Source organism: Heterodontus francisci, chromosome 18, assembly GCF_036365525.1.
Source record: "Heterodontus francisci isolate sHetFra1 chromosome 18, sHetFra1.hap1, whole genome shotgun sequence".
Lineage (NCBI taxonomy): Eukaryota > Metazoa > Chordata > Chondrichthyes > Heterodontiformes > Heterodontidae > Heterodontus > Heterodontus francisci.
Window position 1 is genome coordinate 68925416 of NC_090388.1, and position 20180 is coordinate 68945595.

Consider the following 20180-nt stretch of genomic DNA (forward strand, 5'->3'; position numbering starts at 1 on the left):
GGGAGAGAGAGAAGGGGGGAGAGAGAGAAGGGGGGGAGAGAGAGAAGGGGGGGAGAGAGAGAAGGGGGGGAGAGAGAGAAGGGGGGGAGAGAGAGAAGGGGGGGAGAGAGAGAAGGGGGGGAGAGAGAGAAGGGGGGGAGAGAGAGAAGGGGGGGAGAGAGAGAAGGGGGGGAGAGAGAGAAGGGGGGGAGAGAGAGAAGGGGGGGAGAGAGAGAAGGGGGGAGAGAGAGAAGGGGGGGAGAGAGAGAAGGGGGGGAGAGAGAGAAGGGGGGGAGAGAGAGAAGGGGGGGAGAGAGAGAAGGGGGGGAGAGAGAGAAGGGGGGGAGAGAGAGAAGGGGGGGAGAGAGAGAAGGGGGGGAGAGAGAGAAGGGGGGGAGAGAGAGAAGGGGGGGAGAGAGAGAAGGGGGGGAGAGAGAGAAGGGGGGGAGAGAGAGAAGGGGGGGAGAGAGAGAAGGGGGGGAGAGAGAGAAGGGGGGGAGAGAGAGAAGGGGGGGAGAGAGAGAAGGGGGGGAGAGAGAGAAGGGGGGGAGAGAGAGAAGGGGGGGAGAGAGAGAAGGGGGGGAGAGAGAGAAGGGGGGGAGAGAGAGAAGGGGGGGAGAGAGAGAAGGGGGGGAGAGAGAGAAGGGGGGGAGAGAGAGAAGGGGGGGAGAGAGAGAAGGGGGGGAGAGAGAGAAGGGGGGGAGAGAGAGAAGGGGGGGAGAGAGAGAAGGGGGGGAGAGAGAGAAGGGGGGGAGAGAGAGAAGGGGGGGAGAGAGAGAAGGGGGGGGAGAGAGAGAAGGGGGGGAGAGAGAGAAGGGGGGGAGAGAGAGAAGGGGGGGAGAGAGAGAAGGGGGGGAGAGAGAGAAGGGGGGGAGAGAGAGAAGGGGGGGAGAGAGAGAAGGGGGGGAGAGAGAGAAGGGGGGGAGAGAGAGAAGGGGGGGAGAGAGAGAAGGGGGGGAGAGAGAGAAGGGGGGGAGAGAGAGAAGGGGGGAGAGAGAGAAGGGGGGGAGAGAGAGAAGGGGGGGAGAGAGAGAAGGGGGGGGAGAGAGAGAAGGGGGGGAGAGAGAGAAGGGGGGGAGAGAGAGAAGGGGGGAGGGGGGGGAGAGAGAGAAGGGGGGGAGAGAGAGAAGGGGGGGAGAGAGAGAAGGGGGGGAGAGAGAGAAGGGGGGGAGAGAGAGAAGGGGGGGAGAGAGAGAAGGGGGGGAGAGAGAGAAGGGGGGAGAGAGAAGGGGGGGAGTGAGAGAAGGGGGGGTGAGAGAGAAGGGGGGGAGAGAGAGAAGGGGGGGAGAGAGAGAAGGGGGGGAGAGAGAGAAGGGGGGGAGAGAGAGAAGGGGGGGAGAGAGAGAAGGGGGGGAGAGAGAGAAGGGGGGGAGAGAGAGAGGGGGGGAGAGAGAGAAGGGGGGGAGAGAGAGAAGGGGGGGAGAGAGAGTGGGGGGAGAGAGAGAAGGGGGGGAGAGAGAGAAGGGGGGGAGAGAGAGAAGGGGGGGAGAGAGAGAAGGGGGGGAGAGAGAGAAGGGGGGAGAGAGAGAAGGGGGGGAGAGAGAGAAGGGGGGGGAGAGGGGGTGAGAGAGGGGGGGGAGTGAGAGAAGGGGGGGAGAGAGAGAAGGGGGGGAGAGAGAGAAGGGGGGGTGAGAGAGAAGGGGGGGAGTGAGAGAAGGGGGGGAGAGAGGGGGGGAGAGAGAGGGGGGGAGAGTGAGAAGGGGGGGAGAGAGAGAAGGGGGGGAGAGAGAGAAGGGGGGGAGAGAGAGAAGGGGGGGAGAGAGAGAAGGGGGGGAGAGAGAGAAGGGGGGGAGAGAGAGAAGGGGGGGAGAGAGAGAAGGGGGGGAGAGAGAGAAGGGGGGGAGAGAGAGAAGGGGGGAGAGAGAGAAGGGGGGGAGAGAGAGAAGGGGGGGGAGAGAGAGAAGGGGGGGAGAGAGAGAAGGGGGGACAGAGAGAGAGAGAGGGGGACAGAGAGAGAGAGAGGGGGACAGAGAGAGAGAGAGGGGGACAGAGAGAGAGAGAGGGGGACAGAGAGAGAGAGAGGGGGACAGAGAGAGAGAGAGAGGGGGACAGAGAGAGAGAGAGAGGGGGACAGAGAGAGAGAGAGAGGGGGACAGAGAGAGAGAGAGAGGGGGACAGAGAGAGAGAGAGGGGGACACAGAGAGAGAGAGGGGGACAGAGAGAGAGAGAGGGGGACAGAGAGAGAGAGAGGGGGACAGAGAGAGAGAGGGGGGGACAGAGAGAGAGAGGGGGGGACAGAGAGAGAGAGGGGGGGACAGAGAGAGAGAGAGAGGGGGACAGAGAGAGAGAGAGGGGGACAGAGAGAGAGAGAGGGACAGAGAGAGAGAGAGGGAGACAGAGAGGGACAGAGAGAGAGAGAGGGACAGAGAGGGACAGAGAGCCGCTGCTCCGGTCTTCAAGTAAGTGACGGCCTCGCGCTCCGTGCTCTCTTTCAGCTCCCGCTCAGGATCAGCTTCCACCCAGGTTCGCCAGCCGCTTTTCCGGCCTTCAGGTAAGTTTTATGGGCCCTACTCTCTCCCTATTTATCCTCTTACTCTTAATGTCTTGATGAAACATCTTTGGGTTCACCTTGATTTTGCTTACCAATATTCTTTCATGCTCTCTTTGCTTTCCTAATTTCCTTTTTGATTTCACCTGTCCCATTACTATACTCCTCTTGGCTTTCTGTAGTATTGAGTTCTCGGTGTCGGACATAAGCTTTCCTTTTCTGCCTCATCTTACCTTGTCATCTCCTTGACATCCATGGGGCTCTAGATTTGGCCGCCTCATACATTTTCTTTGTGGGAACAGGTTTACCCTTAACCCCCTGAATCACCCCTTTGAATGCCACCAATTGTTCTGACACTGATTGACCTGTTTTCAGTCCATTTTAACTAAATCACTCCTCAGTTTAGTAAAATTGGCCTTTCCCCAATTGAGAACTCTGACTCCTGTTCCATCTCTGTCCTTTTCCATAATTGTTAAAACTCATTTAACTATGATCACTACAATCAAAATGCTCTCCCACTACCACTCCTCTCATCTGCCCATCTTCATTTCCTAAAACAAAGTCTAAAACTGTGCCCTCTCTTGTTGGACTTGCTATATCAGGCAAAAACGTTCTCCTGAATGCACCTCAAGAATTCTGCTCCCTCAATTCCTTTCACACTAAAATTAACCCAGTTAATATTGGGATAGTTAAAATCCCCTATTACTGCCCTTTTGTTCTTGCACTTCTCAGAGATTTGTCTACATATCTGCTCTTCTATCTTCCTCTGACTGTTTGGGGGTCTATAGTACACTCCCAGCAGTGTGACTGACCCTTTTCTGTTCCTTAGCTCAATCCATATGGCCTCATTTGATGAGCCTTCCAACATATCATCCCTCCCCATAGCTGTAATAGTTTCCTTGACCAAAATTACCACTCCCCCTCCTTTCTTATCCCCCCTCCCTACTGCGTCTGAAAACCTTCTAACCAGTTCCAAAGATTAATGGAACAATCTGACCAGAGTGGTAGCTGATGCCACAATCACCTAATGGTAGGGTGACAGGCATGGATGGTATTCATGGATTCCTAAAAGCTGACGTAGGCCAAGGGTTGGGAAAAGAATGATGATCTTGAGAGAATAAAATAAATGGGACCTGTTCATACAAGCATTCTCTTCCAATGAGCCCCAAAATAACCAACAAAATCAGTTACTCTTGATGTGGTGTCAAACACTTTAGGCAAACTAATTACAAAAGGAAGAGGCAGTATTTCACTCATGCAGAACATATAGGACAGTTTTGGATTTCATGCAAGTGAGGGCAGCACAGTGGCGCAGTGGTTAGCACCGCAGCCTCACAGCTCCAGCGACCCGGGTTCAATTCTGGGTACTGCCTGTGTGGAGTTTGCAAGCTCTCCCTGTGTCTGCGTGGGTTTCCTCCGGGTGCTCCGGTTTCCTCCCACATGCCAAAGACTTGCAGGTTGATAGGTAAATTGGCCATTATAAATTGCCCCTAGTATAGGTAGGTGGTAGGGAAATATAGGGACAGGTGGGGATGTGGTAGGAATATGGAATTAGTGTCGGATTAGTATAAATGGGTGGTTGATGGTCGGCACACACTCGGTGGGCCGAAGGGCCTGTTTCAATGCTGTATCACTAAACTAAACTAGAAAGATTGCAGAGAGCTGTAAACTTCAGACGAAACCGGTCATATTGCCTTCACTATATATCAGAAGGCTGCCAAGTCTCAAAGCTCTGTAATTCCCTCCCTTAGTCCTTCAACCTCTTAATCCTCCTTTAAGACACCCCCTAAAACTTACCCCTTCGACCATCTGTCCTAATATCTCATGTGGCTCGGTGTCAAATTTTGTTTATAAACATTCATGTTAAGTACCTTGGGATTTTTATTGCAATAAAGGTGCTATATAAATACAGGTTGTGTCGTACAAGAGGGATTCTTGAACATTACTGATTGGAAAATACAATGAAGTCTATCCCAATTGTTGATTCATAAGGGAAAGAAGTGAGGATTTTCTGGCAAATGTCAACTTCAGCCTGGACAGTCTTTTGCAAACATCCAAAGGAGGTGAAACTGGCAACAATTTCTCTCAATAGCAGAAGAGTCCCAATACAGGTTAAAATTGTGATGTGTTAAAGCTTTCAAAATAGTTTTCCTTCTTGATTCCATGCTCAAGGATAGTGAATGGGCTTTCTCCAGCCCACATGCGTTATCAGAGATCACACTGCGGTGCATGTGTGACAAAACAGGAGGGTGACATGTGAAGGTAAAGTCAGCTCCAGCTTACAACAAACTGTCGCTAAGTACCTCGGGGGTGCAAGCCTCTTTGCCAAAGTTCCTGATGGGAGAGATCAGACTTTGGCATCTGGCATCAGATACCCAGAACACCAAAGTAACTATCATAAGATGCCCAGTGTCGGCCCTATGACACCAATGCAAATATCTGTTGCATAGTTGTTAAGGAAACTCAACTTAGGAAAACTGATGGAAAGCATTACCTGGAGACCAGTTATGAGTCTACATGCTCATGAGGGAAAGAGAATATGATCTGTTCAAGTTCCACACCAGCTACTGGAATCACCACTTTAGCGAGATTAGCATGAAAATACGAGATATGAATCCCCAGACCAATTTAAAGAATGACATGACACGATTTCACATTTTAAGACTATTATAACTAAAAGAAATCCCCAATTAACTGAACAGTACTTTGTAAGTGGCAGATAGCCCAAATTGCAAAGAAAAGTGAATTAAAAACAAAGTGCTGGAAATACTCTGCAGATCTGGCAGCATCTGTGGAGAGAGAAGCAGAGTTAATATTTCAGGTCAGTAACCTTTCATCAGAACTGGCAATGGTTAGAAAGGTATTTTCTTTACTTATTAAAAACTCAAACTTCATACCACACTTATACATGACAAGGTCCTTTTTAATGATGAAATCCTTTGTGGTTAAAAGCATGACTGCAGGCGATAAGCGGACGATTTGAGCTGTTTCGCTCATGACCTCTTGAAACACCCGACATGAAATTTGACCCAGACTGAATTTCTTTTGGCAATCCATATTTAGTGAAAAACTGAAATAATCCATCACAACTTTTGCTGTGATTTTTTTTCCAAAAAGTATTGTCTCTTGAAACCTAGTGGACAAATCCATGATGGTTAGGAGAAACTTGTGACCTGACTTAGTTGTGGATTGCGTCAGACCTTTACCCACAACAGCCCTACTGAACGGTTCGCCAAAAGGTGGTATCGGTATTAATGAGGCTGACTTAATCAAACGCTGTGGCTTCTCAACTACCTGATACATATGGCAATTTCTGCAAAATTGAACCACATCCTTGTGCAAGCTTGCTCAATAAAAATGCTGTCTTATTCTGGACTAAGTCTTTCAAATACCCACATGACCCGTCACTGGCAATTCTCAAAATATCACTGCAATACACTGGAGTGGAGGGGAACAACCTGATGAACTTTAAACAATCCTCATCAGCAGACCTCTGGGAAGGCTCCACTTTCTCATTAGAAAGTCGTTCTTAATATAATAGCCCTCAGCTTCTGCCTCAGAACACGGCATTAGAGACAACCTTATGTCAGGGTCTGCCTGTTGGGCCTCAAAGACAATCCACTAAAAATTCAGGACTGCCAGCCTTGGAGCCTTTTCTACCAACATCCCCATCCAAATCCTTGAAAAAAGTCTCTGCCAAACACTCAAATCGTCTTCCACAACAACTGAATCCTTCTCATCTTGTTTAATCTTATAAACTTAGGATCTTGTCACTACAGAATTTGGGAATACTCCAGGAAATTTCTCCTGCAAAAATTTCAGTTTCAGCAACCTCAACTGGCTTTTCTGAAACTACTGGAGGTGCCAATACCTTATCCCCAGCTAAGTCATTCCCTAGCAACAAAGCCACCCCTTCAATATGCAAATCTGGGATGACTCCCACTGTTACCAGACCAGTGATCAAATCTCATTCAAAGCTAACCTTAGGCAATTAACAGATAATGACCCCCCTCAAAGCCCCACACCATGACTTTCACATGCATAGCACTATTTGGGGGAAGTTCGACAACCTTTGCGACCATTAAGGAATAAGTAATCCCTTTATCTCTAAACAGCACTATCGGCTTGCCTGCCTCACCTGACAAATATGGGGACACCGTACCCGAGCATAAAACTTCTATATCCTTAAGGTACCTGATTAAATTCTTTATCACACAAGAGTGAAAAACTTGTGTTCCCTGCCTATCACCACCAAAGCCACTGGCTTGTCAACAGCTCCACCTATTGGGCATCCTTTTCAGGACAGGCTTTTGGGAAACCCACCAGAGCTATGCGCTTGCCCTTCAGTTTCCAGCATTCTGATTTTATGCCCCCATATCACAAAACATGTTGATCCTTTTGACTCAACCCTAGTCTCCCATCTCTTCTTTTAAACCAACAGGGGTTGCCTGTATCCTTCTCATTAAAATTGAATCTCTACTCATTACCCATTCCCCTATCCATCCACTTCTTCTGAAAGTTCACAAACTGGGGCCTGTTACTATTGCTTTTGTAGGTCAATTTGTAATCACCTGCTATTTTAGTTTAGTTTAGAGATAACAGCACTGAAACAGGCCCTTCGGCCCACCAAGTCTGTGCCGACCATCAACCACCCATTTATACTAATCCTATATTCCTACCACATCCCCACCTGTCCCTATATTTCCCTACCACCTACCTATACTAGGGGCAATTTATAATGGCCAATTAACCTATCAACCTGCAAGTCTTTGGCATGTGGGAGGAAACCGGAGCACCCGGAGGAAACCCACGCAGACACAGGGAGAACTTGCAAACTCCACACAGACAGTACCCAGAATTGAACCCAGGTCGCTGGAGCGGTGAGGCTGCGGTGCTAACCACTTTCAGGTGTTCCTGAGCCACTTTGCAGGCTCTCGTGAGCCGCTCCCGGAGCACGGATAGCATTCCTTATTTTACCAACTTTATTTCCTTCTAAGTGGGTCCTTATTCCTGAAGAGATACTTTTCTAAAAAAAATCCCCTGTTAGCATATAATTGCACAAAGATGAGTGGCAGGTCAGATGATTTGTCAGAATATAAAGAATGGCAGAGAATGACAATAAGGTTAATCATGAGAAAGAAATTAGAGTATGAGAGGAAGCGAGCTAAAAATGTAAAAACGGACAGCAAGAGTTTCTACAGGTATCTAAAAAGGAAAAAAGTAAAGTGAGTGTTGGACCTCCAAGAGTGACAATGGGGAGTTCATAGTAGATAATAAGGAAATGGCGGATGAAATGAATATTTAGCTTCTGTCTTCATTACAGAGGATACAAAAAACATTCCAGTAATAGCTGTAAATCAGGAGGTGGTAGGAAGAGAGGAACTTGGTGAAATTACAATCACCAGAGAACTGGTACTGACCAAACTGATGGAGTTGCGGGCTGACAGTCCCCAGGTCCTGATGGGCTTCATCCTAAGGTCCTAAAAGAGGTGGCTAATGAGGTAGTAGATGCGTTGGGTGTTAATTTTTCAAAATTGGCTAGATTCTGGAAAGGTTCCATCTATCTGGAAAGTAGCAAATATAACCCCTCTATTCAAGAAGGGAGGGTGGCAGAAAACAGCTATCTTTAGGCCAGTTAGCTTGACATCTGTCGTGGGGAAGGTGTTAGAATCTATTAAGCAGGCTATAGCTGGACACAGACAAACTCAAGGTAATTGGGAATAGTCAGCATGGCTTTGTGAAAGGGAAGTCATGTTTAACCAATTTATTGGAGTTCTTTGAAGGAGTATAACGCACTATGGATAAAGGGGAGCCCGTTGACGTACTGCACTTGGATTTCCAGAAGGCATTTGACAAGATGTTACATAAAAAGGTTTATGTGCAAAGTAGGTGCACATGGTGTTCTTCTTCTTCTTCTTTGGCCTCCTTGTCTCGAGAGACAATGGGTAAGCGCCTGGAGGTGGTCAGTGGTTTGTGAAGCAGCGCCTGGAGTGGCTATAAAGATCAATTCCAGAGTGACAGACTCTTCCACAGGTGCTGCAGATAAAATTGGTTGCCGGGGCTGTTACACAGTTGGCTCTCTCCTTGCGCTTCTGTCTTTTTTCCTGCCAACTGCTAAGTCTCTTCGCCTCGCCTTTATGGCTGTCCGCCAGCTCTGGCGATCACTGGCAACTGACTCCCATGACTTGTGATCAATGTCACAGGATTTCATGTCGCGTTTGCAAACGTCTTTAAAGCGGAGACATGGACGGACGGTGGATCTGATACCAGTGACGAGCTCGCTGTACAATGTGTCCTTGGGGATCCTGCCATCTTCCATGCGGCTCACATGGCCAAGCCATCTCAAGCGCCGCTGGCTCAGTAGGGTGTATATGCTGGGGATGTTGGCCGCCTTGAGGACTTCTGTGTAAGAGATACAGTCCTGCCACCTGATGCCAAGGATTCGCCAGAGGCAGCAAAGATGGAATGAATTGAGACGTTGCTCTTGGCTGACATACGTTGTCCAGGCCTTGCTGCCGTAGAGCAAGGCACTGAGGACACAGGCTTGATACACTCGGACTTTTGTGTTCCGTGTCAGTGCGCCATTTTCCCACACTCTCTTGGCCAGTCTGGACATAGCAGTGGAAGCCTTTCCCATGCGCTTGTTGATTTCTGCATCGAGAGACAGGTTACTGGTGATAGTTGAACCTAGGTAGGTGAACTCTTGAACCACTTCCACAGCGTGGTTGCCGATATTGATGGATGGAGCATTTCTGACGTCCTGTCCCATGATGTTCCTTTTATTGAGGCTGATGGTTAGGCCAAGTTCGTTGCAGGCAGCCGCAATCCTGTCGATGAGTCTCTGCAGACACTCTTCAGTGTGGGATGTTAATGCAGCATCGTCAGCAAAGAAGAGTTCCCTGATGAGGGTTTTACGTACTTTTGGTCTTCGCTCTAAGATGGGCAAGGTTGAACAAGCTGCCATCTGATCTTGTGTGGAGGAAAATTCCTTCTTCTGAAGACTTGAACGCATGTGAGAGCAGCAGGGAGAATAAGATCCCAAACAGTGTAGGTGCGAGAATACAGCCCCGTTTTAAGCCACTCAAGATAGGAACGGGGTCTGATGAGGCGCCGCTATGCTGAAATCTGCCTTTCATATGGTCATGGAATGAGGTGATAATACTTAGTAGCTTTGGTGGACATCCGATCTTTGCTAGTAGTCCGAAGAGACCACGTCTGCTGACGAGGTCAAAGGCTTTGGTGAGATCAATGAAAACAACGTAGAGGGGCATCTGTTGTTCACGACATTTCTCCTGTAGCTGGCGAAGGGAGAACAGCATGTCAATGGTGGATCTCTCTGCTCGAAAGCCACACTGTGCCTCAGGGTCGACACGCTCAGCCAGTTTCTGCAGCCTGTTTAAAGCGACTCGAGCGAAGACTTTCCCCACTATGCTGAGCAGGGTGATTCCATGGTAGTTGTTGCAGTCACCCTTGTTCTTCTAGAGGGTGATGATATTGGCATCGCGCATGTCCTGTGGTACTGCTCCCTCATCCCAGCACAGGCAAAGCAGTTCATGTAGTGCTGAAAGTATAGCAGGCTTGGCAATCTTGATTACCCCTGAAATAATGCCATCCTTCCCAGGGCTTTTCCACTGGCTAGAGAATCAATGGCATCACTGAGTTCCGATTTTGTTGGCTGTTCGTCCAGCTCATCCATGACAGGCAGAGACTGGGCTGCATTGAGGGCGGTCTCAGTGACATTTTCCCTGGAGTACAGTTCTAGGTAGTGCTCCACCCAGCGGTCCATTTGCTTGTGTTGGTCAGTGATTGTGGGTAACATATTAGCATGGAAAGAAGATCGGTTAGCTGGCAGAAAACAGAGTATGCATAAATGGGTCTTTTCTGATTGGCAGGATATGATGAGTGGAGTCCCGTAGGAGTCTGTGCTGGGCCTCAACTTTTTACAATTTATATCAATGACTTAGATGAGGGCAGCGATGTCACGGTAGCTAAATTTGCTGATGACACAAAGATAGGTAGGAAAGTATGTTGTGAAGAGGACATAAGGAGCTTGCAGACCTACATAAATAGGTTGGGTGAGTGGGCAAAAACCTGGCAGATGGAGTATAATGTGGGAAAATGCGAAGTTGTTCACTTTGGCAGAAAGAACAAAAAAGCAGATTAAAAGGAGAACGACTGCAGAATTCCAAGGTGCCGAGGGATCTAGGTGTTCTAATTTGCAGGTACAGCAAGTAATAAAGGCTAATGGAATGCTTTCCTTTATTGAGAGGAATTGAAAATAAAAGTAAGGATGGCATGCTTCAGTTATCGAGGGCATTGGTGAGACATCTCAAATACAGTATGCAGTTTTAGTCTCCTTCTTTAAGGAAGGATGTAAATGCGTTGGAGGTGGTTCAAAGGAGCTTTACTAGAATTGATACCTGATTGTCTGGTGAGGATAAGTTGGACAGACTGGGCTTGTTTTCACAACAGAGTGAGGGGAGACTTGATTGAAGTTTATAAGATCCTCAACGGTCTTGACAAGGTGGACGTGGAAAGGACGTTTCCTCTTGTGGGAGAGTCCAGAACTGGGGGCACTGTTTTAAAATGAGGGGTCGCCCTTTTAGGACAGAGACGAGGAGAATTTTTTTCTGAGGGTTGTGCAACTTGGGAACTCTGCCTCAGAAGGTGGAGGAGGTGGGGTCATTGATTATTTTTAAGACTCAGACAGATCAATTCTCTTGCCGTACAAGATTCTAAGGTTATCGGGGTAGATGGGAGTGTGGAATTCGAGACAAACAGATCAGCCATGATCTTATTGAATGGTAGAGCAGGCTGGATGGGCCGAATGGCCTACTTCTCCTAATTCATATGTTTGTATTAGGATTACTTCCCTAATGTTCTCAAAACATTTTGTGCAATCTTCAGGGACCAATACCAACGATCAAATATTATTTCCTTCTCTCCAGCAAATTCAATAAATGTCTGACTGTTCCTTAAATTCCTGATTTTTTGCCTGAAAGCCTCTGGTACCAACTTATAAGCATTGAGAACTGCAGTTTTAACCACATCATAATCACTTTACTGTTCCTCTCAAAGTGTTGAATATCTTCTTCTTTGGCCTCCTTATCTCGAGAGACAAAGGATACGCGCCTGGAGGTGGTCAGTGGTTTGTGAAGCAGCGCCTGGAGTGGCTATAAAGGCCAATTCTAGAGTGACAGGCTCTTCCACAGGTGCTGCAGAGAAATTTGTTTGTCGGGGCTGTTACACAGTTGGCTCTCTCCTTGCGCTTCTGTCTTTTTTCCTGCCAACTACTAAGTCTCTTCGCCTCGCCACATTTTAGCCCCGTCTTTATGGCTGCCCGCCAGCTCTGGCGATCACTGGCAACTGACTCCCACGACTTGTGAGCAATGTCACAGGATTTCATGTCGCGTTTGCAGACGTCTTTAAAGCGGAGACATGGACGGCCGGTGGGTCTGATACCAGTGACGAGCTCGCTGTACAATGTGTCCTTGGGGATCCTGCCATCTTCCATGCGGCTCACATGGCCAAGCCATCTCAAGCGCCGCTGACTCAGTAGTGTGTACAAGCTGGGGATGTTGGCCGCCTCGAGGACTTCTGTGTTGGAGATACGGTCCTGCCACCTGATGCCAAGTATTCTCCGGAGGCAGCAAAGATGGAAAGAATTGAGACGTCGCTCTTGGCTGACATACGTTGTCCAGGCCTCGCTGCCATAGAGCAAGGTACTGAGGACACAGGCCTGATACACTCGGACTTTTGTGTTCCGTGTCAGTGCGCCATTTTCCCACACTCTCTTGGCCAGTCTGGACATAGCAGTGGAAGCCTTTCCCATGCGCTTGTTGATTTCTGCATCTAGAGACAGGTTACTGGTGATAGTTGAGCCTAGGTAGGTGAACTCTTGAACCACTTCCAGAGCGTGGTCACCAATATTGATGGATGGAGCATTTCTGATGTCCTGCCCCATGATGTTCGTTTTCTTGAGGCTGATGGTTAGGCCAAATTCATTGCAGGCAGCCGCAAACCTGTCGATGAGACTCTGCAGGCACTCTTCAGTGTGAGATGTTAAAGCAGCATCGTCAGCGAAGAGCAGTTCCCTGATGAGGACTTTCCGTACTTTGGACTTCGCTCTTATACGCGCAAGGTTGAACAACCTGCCCCCTGATCTTGTGTGGAGGAAAATTCCTTCTTCAGAGGACTTGAACGCATGTGAAAGCAGCAGGGAGAAGAAAATCCCAAAAAGTGTGGGTGCGAGAACACAGCCCTGTTTCACACCACTCAGGATAGGAAAGGGCTCTGATGAGGAGCCACCATGTTGAATGGTGCCTTTCATATTGTCATGGAATGAGGTGATGATACTTAGCAGCTTTGGTGGGCATCCGATCTTTTCTAGTAGTCTGAAGAGACCACGTCTGCTGACGAAGTCAAAGGCTTTGGTGAGATCAATGAAAGCAATGTAGAGGGGCATCTGTTGTTCACGGCATTTCTCCTGTATCTGACGAAGGGTTACCACCAAGCAATTCCCACTAACACACTGCAATAAAATTGTCCAACTTCCCTTTGGCCAATGCAACTTTGGAGCAATTTTTTCGAAGGATGTAAAGTACATTTCAACTCTTTCCTCACTGAATTTTGGCAAGGAGTGTTTGTTTAGTGCCTAATCAAAACCAGGAGTTAAAACAGATTCATCCCCAAACCTTCCTGCGACTCTGTGTAATCTAAGCTTTCCCTTGTTCAGTTCAAATTTCCTGGCTTCTCTTTTTCATTCTCGAGTTTAAACTTTCTCAGTGCAAGTTGAAATGGTCTGTCCTTTACCTTTTCTTTTCCCAGTTGCCTCATGTGTAACTGAATTCTAGCTAACTCAATTTGAGCTACCAAGATCATCCTTTTCTTCAAGGTTAAAATACTGAGCCAACACTTGAACAATTTCTTCCTTTTTGCCTTTTGATTTTAAACTAACCCCCACTTGCTCTGCTACAGCCATTAACTCATCAACTGTTAACTGTTAAATCATTAACAGTCTAATTTCTCTCTACAAAGGCTTTAGCATTAAAAAGAGACATGCTAAATCTTCCTTGAATATAGCAAAAGTAAATTGTGAAATCTTGTTTGTTTAAATTCTAGCAAATTCCAATGTATCATAATATCATTAGCAGCATCCCAACACCGAACACCTGTTCCTGCTGGGGGACTTTAATGCCAGGGTTGGGGCCGACCATGACTCATGGCCCTCCTGCCTTGGGCGCTACGGCATTGGTAGGATGAATGAGAATGGACAGAGACTGCTTGAGTTGTGTACCTATCATAACCTCTGCATCACCAACTCATTCTTTCACACTAAACCCTGTCACCAGGTTTCTTGGAGGCACCCAAGATCATGTCGTTGGCGCCTGCTGAACATCGTCACAAGGCGAGCCTCATTAAACAACGTTCAAATCACACACAGCTTCCACAATGCAGACCGCGACACCGACCACTCCCTGGTGTACAGCAAGGTTAGCCTCAAACCAAAGAAGCTGCATCACTCCAAGCAGAAAGGTCGCCTGTGCATCAACACGAGCAGAATTTCTCATCCACAGCTGTTAATTAAGTTTCTAAATTTACTTGAAAAAGCCATTCAAAACACTCCCACAGGGGATGCAGAGACCAAGTGGGCCCACATCAGAGACGCCATCTATGACTCAGCAATGACCACCTATGGCAAACGTGTGAAGTGGAATGCAGACTGGTTTCAATCTCACATTGAAGAGCTGGAACCTGTCATAGCCGATAAGCGCATTGCACTGCTGAACAAGAAAGCCCCCAGCAAGTTAACATCTGTAGCACTTAAAGCAGCCAGAAGCGCTGCACAAAGAACAGCCAGGCGCTGCGCAAATGACTCCTGGCAACACCTATGCAGTCATACTCAGCTGGCCTCTGACACCAGAAATATAAGAATGTATGATGGCATTGAGCGCTTTTGGGCCAACCATCAAAAAGATTGCCCCCCTCAAATCTAAATCAGGGGACACGATCACTGACCAACGCAAGCAAATGGACTGCTGAGTGGAACACTACCTAGAACTGTACTCCAGGGAAAATATTGTCACTGAGACCGCCCGCAATACAGCCCAATCTCTGCCAGTCATGGATGAGCTGGACCTACAGCCAACAAAATCGGAACTCAGTGATGCCATTGATTCTCTAGCCAGTGGAAAAGCCCCTGGGAAGGACGGCATTACACCTGAAATCAAGAGTGCCAAGCCTGTTATACTTTCAGCACGGTACGAACTGCTTTGCCTGTGCTGGGACGAGGGAGCAGTACCACAGGACATGCGCGATGCCAATATCATCACCCTCTAGAAGAACAAGGGTGACCGCGGTAACTGCAACAACTACCGTGGAATCTCCCTGCTCAGCATAGTGGGGAAACTCTTCGCTCGAGTCGCTTTAAACAGGCTCCAGAAGCTGGCTGAGCGTGTCTACCCTGAGGCACAGTGTGGCTTTCGAGCAGAGAGATCCACCATTGGCATGCTGTTCTCCCTTCACCAGCTACAGGAGAAATGCCGTGAACAGATGCCCCTCTACGTTGCTTTCATTGATCTCACCAACGCCTCTGACCTAGTCAGCAGGCGTGGTCTCTTCAGATACTAGAAAAGATTGGATGCCCACCAAAGCTACTAAATATCATCACCTCATTCCATGACAATATGAAAGGCACAATTCAGCATAGCGGCGCCTCATCAGACCCCTTTCCTATCCTGAGTGGCGTGAAATAGGGCTGTGTTCTCGCACCGACACTGTTTGGGGTCTTCTCCCTGCTGCTCTCACATGCGTTCAAGTCTGAAGAAGGGATTTTCCTCCACACAAGATCAGGTGGCAGGTTGTTCAACCTTGTCCATCTAAGAGCGAAGACCAAAGTACGGAAAGTCCTCATCAGGGAACTCCTCTTTGCTGATGATGCTGCATTAACATCTCACACTGAAGAATGTCGGCAGAGACTCAGCGACAGGATTGCGGCTGCCTGCACCAAATTTGGCCGAACCATCAGCCTCAAGAAAACGAATATCATGGGACAGGACGTCAGAAATGCTCCATCCATAAATATCAGCGACCACACTCTGGAAGTGGTTCAAGAGTTCACCAACCTAGGCTCAACTATCACCAGTAACCTGTCTCTTGATGCAGAATTCAACAAGCGCATGGGAAAGGCTTCCTCTGCTATGTCCAGACTGGCCAAGAGTGGGAAAATGGCACACTGACACAGAACACAAAAGTCCAAGTGTATCAAGCCTGTGTCCTCAGTACCTTGCTCTACGGCAGCGAGGCCTGGACAACATATGTCAGCCAAGAGCGACGTCTCAATTCATTCCATCTTTGCTGCCTCCGGAGAATCCTTGGCATCAGGTGGCAGGACCGTATCTCCAACACAGAAATCCTCGAGATGGCCAACATCCCCAGCATATATACCCTACTAAGCCAGCGGCGCTTGAGATGGCTTGGCCATGTGAGCCGCATGGAAGATGGCAGGATCCCCAACGACACAATGTACAGCGAGCTCGTCAGTGGCATCAGACCCACCGGCCGTCCATGTCTCCGCTTTAAAGACGTCTGCAAACGCAACTTGAAGTCCTGTGACATTGATCACAAGTCATGGGAGTCAGTTGCCAGCGTTCGCCAGAGCTGGCGGGCAACCATATAGGCGGGGCTAAAGCGTGGCAAATCGAAGAGACTTAGCAGTTGGCAGGAAAAAAGACAGAAGTGCAAGGAGAGAGCCAACTGTGTAACAGCCCCGACAACCAATTTTATCTGCAGCACCTGTGGAAGAGTCTGTCACTCTGGAATTGGCCTTTATAGCCACTCCAGGCGCTGCTTCACAAACCACTGACCACCTCCAGGCGCTTACCCATTGTCTCTCGAGACAAGGAGGCCAAAGAAGAAGAAATTCCAATGTATCCATTTTGCAGCCTCTGAATTTGTTAAGACCTCAGTGAGACTGTTAGTGAAAATGAGATATGAACCCCCAGACCAATTTGAGGAATTACACGGCACAATTTCACGTAAAAGACTGTTATAACAACTAAACTAAAAGAAATAACCAATTAACTGAATAGTACTCTAAGTGGCAGATACACCAAATTACAAAGAAAGGTATTTTCTTTACTTATTAAAAATACTTAAACTTCACACCACACATGTTATAGTCCTTTTTGATGACAAAATCCTTTGGGGTTAAAAGTCCTAAACTCCCCCCAGCTGCTGTGGGTTGGATCTCCCAGACTATTTCAAAAATTCACACTCTCTTCGCTCACTTCTCCGAGCACTTTCGTCCTGGATGTCTGGTGATCCTGCTGGTCTGATACTTCTCCGCAAGCTTCGACTTTCAAAGCAGGTTCAATTCTTTGTAGCCTATTGCTGTAACAGGCTTCTGACGCAGGCGTCTCTCTCCCTCTCAAGACCACAATTACTGTTTTTTCTCTTGCAGCCTGCTGTAAGGCTGCAACCGCTGAGTTCCTCTCTTCCAGCCTGCCTGCAGGCCACCACCGTTGATTTCTTTTCTTACAACCCATTTGCCTTCACGAAGTCCATTAAATTTAGCTGGACTCAGAAGTCAGTAGCTTATTGTATTCTTCCAAAAATGCAGCGTCCAGAAGTTTGGTTTCACAAATCCACTTGGGCTTTTCCATTGTTCCCAGTGGCCAACAGCTACCTGGTTGGTACATTTACATCTTCCAAACTACAGACTCCTTGTTTTACAACCCAAAAGTCTGGGAAGGCAAAACCCATTGCTCTTCAGGCGTTAGCCCTGCAGTCTCGGTTTCTCAGGAAAAAAGTCTTTGATCTGTTTTGTCCTGGTAACCTTTCACAGAGCGAAGGTGAGGGCACCTGGCTTTCGAGACTCCATCCTGAACTTTTAAAAATCACAACTTCGAAAACATAACCATATTACAAGATCCAGCATTCATCATAACCCCATGGAGTAAGTCGTGATCAGAAAGACGGTGACAATACACTCATAATTCTGGTGTGCCACTGATGAGGAGTCCGGTACCTACTGTCCACTAGCAAGGGTATGAACCCATACCTAGCTGCCAAACCATCCCCCTGAGGATTGGAGATGAAATGGGAAAAAAAGGTAAACAGTGCCTCTTTGGAATCTCGGCACCTCCTGATGACACACCAGGCAATAAAAGTTTGAAACAGTTAATAAAAACAGAAAATTTTGCAAATGCTCAGCATGTCTGGCAGCATCTGTGGAGAGAGAAAGTAAGTTAATGTTTCAGGTCAATGACCTTTTGTCAGACAATTCTGACAAAAAGTAATCAACCGGAAATGTTAACTGTTGCTCTCTCCATAGATGCTGCCAGACCAGCTGAGTACTTCCAGCATTTTCAGTTATTTCAGATTTCCAGCATCCACAGTAATTTACTTTTGTCAGAGTTAACACTTTCTGGCAAACTTAGATACAATAACTGAGTCAGACATCATGGTCGTCTCATACTGCTGATAACTGAGAAGGCTAATCACTAGCAGAACCAATAAGAGTAAGCCTTAAGATTGCCCACTCCCCAAATGAGTAGGGTAGTTTTGGCTGGACAAGCTTGCCAGTGTTCTCTGCTAAATAAACTCCAGTAACGCCATGGGAATCCCAATTCCTTGACTCTACCAATTTGCACTTAAACTGTCTGAATATATTTGAGTGTATTCCACTGCACCCCCCCCCCCCCCCCCAAACCCACTGGATACTAGGAATTAGTGTACATTTTAAAAGGAGCTTAATTTGGAGAATGAGGAGATTCCACCCATATTCGTTTTGACATGGCATTTGTACTTTTTATATTGTTGTAAAACTGGGTGAAAATTAGGAACAGATCTAATTGACTGTGAGGGTTAAGTCAACATGCCAGGATGTGTGGACAATAGATCATAAGGTTGGCAAGCAAAAAAGAGTTTCAGCCATTCAGTAACAGCTGATGAGCAATTTCAATTCTTTTTCCAGTTTGGGGATTGGAAAAAGATGCTTTGAACAGCAAAGTAATGCAAATCAGACTAAACAGAATATAAGCACTGATAAACTTAATTCATTCTTTTTCTGAACGCTTCACTTCCCACACCGTCTTACTGTAAAAGAGTCAATCGGATCTCTATAGTGATTAACTGTAGAGCAGTTTTATGAAGAAACGCTGCCTCCTTATGGTTGAAACTGACGGAATTTTAGCTTGAAGACTGAGCTGGAAGAGGAAGAATTAAAAATCTAACAAATAGTACTAGTACGTAAATGGGCAGATAAAACAAGAAAACCCAACTACAAAAAAAGAGAGGCAGAAAACTAGAGGAGTTGATACATTTCACCGAAACCACAAGGACGGTCTGAGACAGGTTACACATGTGTTCCAAACCCAACTTGAGCAGTCACTGGTGCATAATGCCAAAAGTGGAAAGTTCCCCAATTCTGAATAGCGACGCCCAAGATTAGCTGAAACAGAACTATATCATTGAACGAAAGTCATGGGATGGCTTTCGTATTGTGTCATTAAAAGTTCGGAGCGTTAAGTGTTTGCCAATTCAAACCATTCATAACGCAAACAAAATTGTATTTGTTCTTTAAAATTATGCAACCTCGACATATATAATAGATGGCTGAAATAGTGAGACTCTGATTGCATCCTTTTAAATAAGTATTCAATTCGTGAAAAGGAGCGTGTGCAACTTGGGTGACACTTTAAAATCCCCTACTACCAGAAACGCAGGGCTTTCACTTTCATTTCCCAGTTTTCCGGAACTTCAAAGTTCAAACCGGAGATAGAAAATGCCCAACCTGCAGTAAATGGTTTCAATTTCTCCCTCAGACGGATAATTACCAGGGAATATATATCAGATGCTGTTGGGATGGAGGAAGATTTGCATGTATTTAGATAGGCAAAATTCTAAATATTGACAGAGATAGGTAATCGCCACTCAAATGCAGGACATTACAGCAAACACTAAACAGGAGGATGATCAGGTCAGGTTAACCGATCTGAGGTGAATGGTAGATTACAGTGCAGTGTTTCAGGGAACGGATGCTCTCGGGCAGCAGCTCCTCGCACTCTACCCTCTTCACTTCCCTCCATCACTGAAAATCCAGGCTGAACAGCAAAGCTCGACCAACACGAGTGCCCACCGAGCTGTGCGCGGGGGCGAGAAAGCCGGGGAGCCGGCGGCGGGTGGAGTGGGGGGGCATGAGTTTCACATCCACCAACCCCTGCCCGACCACTATCCGAGGCAGTGAGCAGGCCGGCCGAGGCCTGGACTGGCTCCCTCCCTCCCTCTGGGAGAGCGCACATATAAATAGAAGGGCGACCGCCTGATGGCTGTTTAACCTTTGCCAGCTGAAGCTGCCGTGGCCTCCGGTGAGAGTTCAGCAACACCAGCAGCCGTGTTGCGGTGGGTTTGAGGGTAGAGCGGGTTAGAGGGGAGTTGAGGAAGGGGTTGGAGAGTTACCTTGTACGAGTCGGTAGCCAGCAGGATATTGAAATCACCATTGCGACTGTCCATCTCAAGCAGCTAACGTCTCCTCAGAGCAGGAGGGTGAAGGGTTATGAGGAGGATAAGCAGCCAGATCACAATAAACTGTGCACACTCCCACCGCCACCGACGAATGGACCCAGCAGCGGCGCGCCAGTGCTCTGTCCCCAGCTGCCAGGCAGCGCAGCGGCGCGGGCGTCTCGCGAGAATGCGGGGCCACCAGCCCCAC

General features: G+C 47.7%; 1 protein-coding gene across 1 annotated transcript in view; it reads right to left on the reverse strand.

The window, feature by feature from the left end:
- nampt1 (nicotinamide phosphoribosyltransferase 1) overlaps nucleotides 1-20142 on the reverse strand; it is a 72869-nt gene extending 52727 nt beyond the window's left edge. The window contains exon 1 of the mRNA XM_068050936.1: nucleotides 19928-20142. Within this exon, the coding sequence (XP_067907037.1) occupies nucleotides 19928-19981 (54 nt within the window). The 5' untranslated portion in view covers nucleotides 19982-20142. The remainder of the gene's footprint in view (nucleotides 1-19927) is intronic.
- Nucleotides 20143-20180: the final 38 nt, after the last annotated feature.